This window comes from Lolium rigidum, chromosome 1, assembly GCF_022539505.1.
Source record: "Lolium rigidum isolate FL_2022 chromosome 1, APGP_CSIRO_Lrig_0.1, whole genome shotgun sequence".
Taxonomy (NCBI): domain Eukaryota; kingdom Viridiplantae; phylum Streptophyta; class Magnoliopsida; order Poales; family Poaceae; genus Lolium; species Lolium rigidum.
The window spans coordinates 86131955-86138394 of record NC_061508.1 but is presented as its reverse complement, the minus strand read 5'-3'; the positions used below and the strand labels follow the sequence as shown (position 1 = coordinate 86138394).

Genomic DNA, 6440 nt, shown 5'->3' with positions numbered 1-6440 from the left:
TGTTGACGAAAATTCAATTCGGCTCCCGGATGCGTATGCTCCTTCTACCAATAAATCATATTGCAGAATGTCAAAAAATTTGGATAAAAAATTCTACATGTACATCTCCATAATATACGTGCGTTCGTCAAGTTTCACGAAAAACCAATATTTTGTGTGGTCTATATAAAAAAGAGAAAGTTTATCTTGTGAAAAGCATTATTTTTAGCACTGAATTTTATCTTTTTTACACACGTCACATGATAAGTCGATTTTTTATGAAACGACTTTGTGAGCACGTAGCACGTGAAGATGTACGTGCGAACTTTTAGTTTCAATTCTTTTAAAAAATTAAAATGTATGTAAGATGCATTTCGAAATATAGGCTTTTGTTGATAATTGCTAAAATATTGTCACTCGCGTGTGAGATTATATGGTGTCCTTAGTTATGATTTTTTGTTTACTTTGCCTATAATAGTTCACCTCTAGCTAATGTTACTAATATGTTTGGCAATTGGTTGAATGGTGTGAACAAGATTGATAAAGCTAGAATTAGAATTGGTATTTCAGCTTTATATTGGGCAATATGGACTTGTAGAAATTTGGGCTTTTATTGCAGGTTATTCATGGAGCTGCCCACTGGATTCAACTTTGGGCTTTCCTACTCCCGGAGAATCAGCGGGAGCCTATGGTTAGTGAATTCAACCGATTGCTGACGTTCGCTCATGACTTTTATTTCCAGCCTACTGGTTAGCGGCATAGTAGTAGAATTTAAGATGGATAGGATCATGTTTCTGTTCATTTTTTGCTGGTTGATTTTTGTCTCAACTTTAGTTGATCCATGATGTAATAATTTGAATTCTTCAAACTATGCAATAGAAGTAAAGCTGTAAAGTTGTGTGCATCATTTGGATGCAGAGGTTGAGGCTATGTTCCCCATATCGAAAAAGTTACTATATTTTTAAACTTTCAAACATGTATAAAAACTAGGACTATGCTAAGAGAAGGGCAAAAACATAGAAACGAAAACAGTCGGGGTCTGAACAATCGAGGGGGGTGACAACGCCTACCCTCTCAACACGAGCTATCCTCTTTTAGTTTTTGGCAAAATTTAAATACTTGCTCTCTACCTCTACATAGCATTGCAAAATCTGAGGCCATGTAAGTAATTATTGTTATCTTGGTAATGTTCGTTGTTAATCTGGTAACCACGGTGCTATAATTTGGTAACTAGTGTGACGATTTTTATTTATCAAAACATAACAACATGGTATTAAATTTTGAAACACTCATCGAGACGAAGTTAGTGGTGAAGATGAATGCCAATCAGATTGATGGTTTAGGAGATAACTCCTTTAAAACTTTTAAAGTCACCAATTGATACAATGAAGATGATGTGGACCCTAGGGTGAGAAACATCTACATGCACGTGCCCAGGAAAAAAAACACATTCTAATGTACGATGGTGAAATGTTATGACTTTGACTACTGATGTATGAATATGCATCTGGAATAATCAAGCAATATTGATTTTTTTACGAAGAATAACTTCATAATATATCTTGTATTTACCGACATATTTAAATAGAAAATAACAATCAGAGTTGTTCATTCTAAAACTACTCTATCTGACTATGTCAAAATCTAACATGGTCGATGGGTACAACTGAGCAAAGGAGGTGTACAATCAGTACTGTAAGAAAAATGAAGAAAAGAATCTTATCATCTTTGTTCAATGAAACTCCCTACTGCAACTGCTTCAATGCCTGCAGCAGAGAAGGCTTAAACCTCTCTACGTTGATCCGTACGTCCTGCTTGGCGAGGTACCACTCCGCCACGTTCCCCCACCCGCTCATGTGGACGGCGGCGGGGTCCTTGATGATGGGGTGCTCCTTCCCGAACACGTTCATCAGCGAGCTCTCCTCCGCCGCGACGCTGTACTCGATGTACCGGAGCCCCATGTCGCGGGCCGGGTTGCCGAAGTCTGTCCGGGCGATCTCCTCCAGCCGGCCGTACGGCACGATCTGCAGGAGCACGGCCCCCGTTGGCAGGAACACGCAGTTGGTCAGCCCGGCGCCGTGCACGCCGACCATGACGTCGAAGGAGTTCATCTCCCGCGTGAACGCGTCGTAGCTGGCCCTCGGACGCCCAGCCACGATCACCTTGAACCCCACGGCCTCCGCCGCCGCGATGACCTCCGCAAGGTTCAGGATCTTCCGGCTGTTTGTCCTCTCCAGGATGATCATTCGAGGACGCCGACGACGCCCGCCGGCCGGACGAACCTCACCGAGCTTGATCGGCCGGTGACGCGGCAGCGAGTAAGCGCTCCTCAGGAACTTGGTGAAGTCGACCATGGTGTAACCGCCGCCGGTTTCGTCCAGGGATGGGTCGATGGTGAACTCCTTCCGGCTGCCGTAGCCGACGACGACGTGCGGGTAACACCGGACCACGTCGTCGTTCTCGAAGTCCACGATCTCGTGGCGCGAGATCTTGCGGAAGATCTTCTTGTACCTGTCCACCCAGAACGGCAGCAGGTTGACGACGAGCAGCTGGACCTCCCCGTTGAAGCGGCGCGCGCCGATGAAGAGCGGGACGAGGACGTCGGTGAAGTCGTGCCAGTAGTTGCCGGTGAGCCCGCCGAGCTCGATCACCATCGCCGGGATGTTGAGCCGCGTCGTGCACTGCGGGGCTTTCTCGGGGTTGGGGACGGACTTCACCGTGACAGCCTTCAGCCCGTCGAGGTACTTGCGGGAGTAAGGCTTGATCTGCCACTCCTTCGGCGGAGCGCGCGGCGAGACGAGCGTGACGGTGGCGCCGGGGCCTCCCTGAGCTCGCGTGTCGCCGGCCAGCTCGCAGACGTCGTACTTGCCGAACGACGTGTCGCAGATCGGCTTGGCGTCGGCGACATTGTTGTAGTCGTCCGTTCCTCCTCCTGATCACATCGATCGCGTCAATAATGTTCACCGATTGAACTCGAAAACATGGACGATGAAATCATGATTTGCAGTACTAAGGTAGTGAAAACACAACCGAATTGCTTTGATTCTTCAAGGGACTCCTCTTTCTCGGATTGTTGCTTCTCCTCCCAATTGTGAGATTTCATTTCGTGGCCTGGCATCGCAGAGAAGACGAAAATTAGATACGATGACTGGCAAGTGAATCAATAAGCAGACATCCTACCTGATTGTTCCTCTATGGAGTTCTTCTGTGCCCATTGCTGCTCGCTTTCGCCCTGTTTCTCTGAAGGGGAAAGGGCAAGAAAAGGTCAAAATCCAAATTTGGCTTGTTCTTGGAAAGCGAGCGTGGACGCAATTAGCGTTTACCTTGACGCCGTTGTTCCGTGTGCGCCTTGGCCACCTCCTCCTCCCTGTTGAAGTCTTCCATTGTTCTGATCACATCTTCTGCAATAGCTTCAAAATTTTAGCAAATTCAACGATAGGAAATCATCAAAAAAATCTGTAATTAAGTATGCATTGATCCTGCGTGCCTTGCCGTGGATGATTCCTTCCATGCTTTGGAAGAGTTGTTTCAGCTGAATCGACCGTCGGTCGGTCCAACTCCAACAAGGCTGTATATGAGCACGAAGATAAAGCTTGTGAGGTTTGATTATCATTCTAGTTCCTGAGCTCTTAAACAAGTTTCTTCACTCAACGGCAATACGAAGAATAAGATTACGGCAAAAGAAGGCAATACGTACCTTTTTGGCTGTAGCTGAACTGCGTCGATACCATCAGGTAGAGGAGCACGAAAACGGAGCCGAGTAGCAGATATGCAACATAGTTGCTCTTCCACGCCGACGATCGATTTGCGTTTCTCGCCGCCTTTGCCTCCGCTCGCACCATCTTCATAGCCTCCAGAAAATTGCTCTCGGCCCACACCGCGGCGTAAGCATCGACCTCCGAAAGCTCTGGCTTTCAGAGTATTTTACTTTCCGGTTTCTGTCTGTGGGAAGATGGAGGATTAGTTCGTTGCCAGAATAAAGAATGGAGAGACACTAGGACTTCCAAAGGTTAGTTTACCGATTCTTTGTACAGCAGTGTAAGGAATGAATGAATAATAGAATTGTGTCCTCCTTGTCCCCTGGGATGCGTATTGTTGGTTTGGCAAAAACAAAATTGCAAACAAACACTTTTTCTTGATAGCGTGAGCTTTTTTTTTCCCAACAAAGAGTATATATTATCATTGTGGCGATGCCAATTTCACCTATGTAAAAAAGAAAAAAGAAAATCCAAAAAAAAAGAAATCTGCTACAGTGATCAATTTCTTGAAACAGCATTACTAACTCCACTAAGATAGAACCAGAAGTCCAATTTCTCCATAAGCGACACCTCTAAGGACTCCTTCGATTTATAGGATAGGAAAATTATCGGAATAGGAAAAGTATATGATTGAAATATCATGGCTACTTAAATCATGAGAAGATGAAGTGTGTTTGATTGTAGTAAAGAAAATTTTCCATGAGGTATGACCTCATGTTTTGCTCCCATAGAATTTACACTACAAAATTCCTATAGAATTTGTTCCTATAGGATATGTTCCTATGAATCAAACAACATGTATAGGAAATTGTCCTATAGGATTCAAATACTACACAATTCCTATGAAATTCCTATGAATCAAAGGAGCCCTAAGAAGAAAACTGCACACAATCGTCGCCATCGTTCGATTATAGATTTTAGGTTTCACCCTGAAGAAAAGTTCTCACTCTCAAAACAATATCTTCAACAAGTACATTATTAGGCACAACCAATTAAGGTCAGACCACCCTGAAAGTAAACTATAACTTGGAAAACTTGAGCTTTTACTTACTCAGTGATGCATGTAAAATGCATACATGAACTTTGCACTTTATTGCAACATATTACCATATATTTGCATTTTATATAATATTATTCTCATGTTTTATGATGTTTTAGCATTTTTTAAACAATCCCCTCTCCTCCAGTTATAATTCTGTTTGGCAGAAAACACCTCTTTTTAGTGTTTTTAACTTTACAAGAGCCACGGAACTCGAAAAAGGGCAAGGTCAGGGACCACGCTTCGGAAATTTTGAGACGAATAAAATGAACTAAGTGGGCCATCAGGAGGTCAATAGGATGGGAAAGAGGGCCTATGGCGTTCCCACCCCCTTTGGGCGCGCCACCAGGTGTGTTTCCCACATCGAGCGTCCGTTTCACCTCAATCTTTCGCGAACCGACTTTTTTGCCCTAAAAACCACTGTATATACGATCCTCAGGTGTTTCGTCAAGGCTACGGAGGCGGAGATCAAAAACACATAAACATAGAGTCAGCAGGCCGCCGCCAACGGAGATCAGAGGGGGAGGAACGTTGCCGGAATCGCATGTGGTGGACTCCACCCCCCCCCTCCGGTGAATGCATCAGCACCATCTTCATCATCTCCATCATCATGTACAGCAGCACCATCTTCATCTACCCCTTGTAATCTCTCGACAAACATGACGTGTGAGGAAATCTATTGTTTTCCCATGATATATTGTACCTCTATGTCTTTGTTTGAGTAGTGACTTGTTCTTGGCAATTGCGAGATACTTTGTGATGGTTGCATATAAGTATTTCTACTGATATGTGAGTGCACGTATATGTTGGCGAATGCACAAGGTTGTCACCGTTGCATGTTGATAGGGAGAGAGACAGCGGGAGCTGACACAAACATTGCCCTAATTCTTAGATGCATGTTGTATTAATCATGATTAATCAAATGTGGGTATAATTATGGGGACCTTTAAAATTACAACGGTGGTTGGACTTTATGTCTTAATAATTCTCTTGTTTGCTCTTAACTGACCTTGGGATCAATCACTAGGTGTGTATTTGCTCATATCCATGGCTACATCTATCTATGGCTCCTCTCTAGAGGAAATAATAAAAATACTATCTTTGTGCTTCACTAATTATGACAATCATACAAATGAAGTAGCAATTTGCTAGAACACTTACTCCCTTGAGTTACTCCACTTCAGTTTACTTCATCTCATATTACTTTATTGCACTTTAACTTTCTTGCATTAGTTTTACTTCTTGCATTTTAATTTCAACACTTGTAGTTTCATAGTAAAAACCTCTTCACACACACACGCTATATCTCTTAGATTTGCATAGAAAGCATATAAGTGGGTTATAGGGCTTTATAGAATAGATAGTGACATAGGCATCCCCAATGTGCCTGCCGAAGATAGTACCCGGGGTTTACTGAAGGCCCACGACTCGAAGAATAAGAAGAATCGGAAGCCCAAGTTGATATTAAGGAAAGTTAGAGTTGTATTAGGAGATGATGTTTGTAATCTTGTGGGATGAGTTGGAAACCCTCCCGGACTCTGTAACTTGTACAATACGAATCCCTCGGCTCCACCTCCTATATAAGGGGGAGTCGAGGGACAAAGAAAGCATCGAATCATTGTCTCTCAAACCCTAGTTTTCATAATCGTCGAGTACTTTTCGGC

General features: G+C 43.6%; 1 protein-coding gene across 2 annotated transcripts; it reads right to left on the bottom strand.

The window, feature by feature from the left end:
* Nucleotides 1-1524: 1524 nt before the first annotated feature.
* On the bottom strand, nucleotides 1525-4107 carry LOC124677027 (beta-1,2-xylosyltransferase XYXT1-like). Of its 2 annotated transcripts, XM_047213036.1 has the most exons (7): nucleotides 3999-4107; nucleotides 3677-3921; nucleotides 3467-3547; nucleotides 3303-3380; nucleotides 3160-3219; nucleotides 3010-3090; nucleotides 1525-2911 (listed from the first exon to the last, which is right to left on the bottom strand). In XM_047213036.1, exons 2-7 carry the CDS (start codon nucleotides 3825-3827, stop codon nucleotides 1725-1727), a joined length of 1638 nt encoding a protein of 545 aa, XP_047068992.1. In that variant the 5' UTR covers nucleotides 3828-3921; nucleotides 3999-4107; the 3' UTR covers nucleotides 1525-1724. The 2 variants fall into 2 exon arrangements, with proteins under 2 accessions (XP_047068992.1, XP_047068988.1); XM_047213032.1 differs by lacking the exon at nucleotides 3999-4107 and having other exon boundaries at nucleotides 3677-3990.
* Between the last annotated feature and the right edge of the window lie 2333 nt (nucleotides 4108-6440).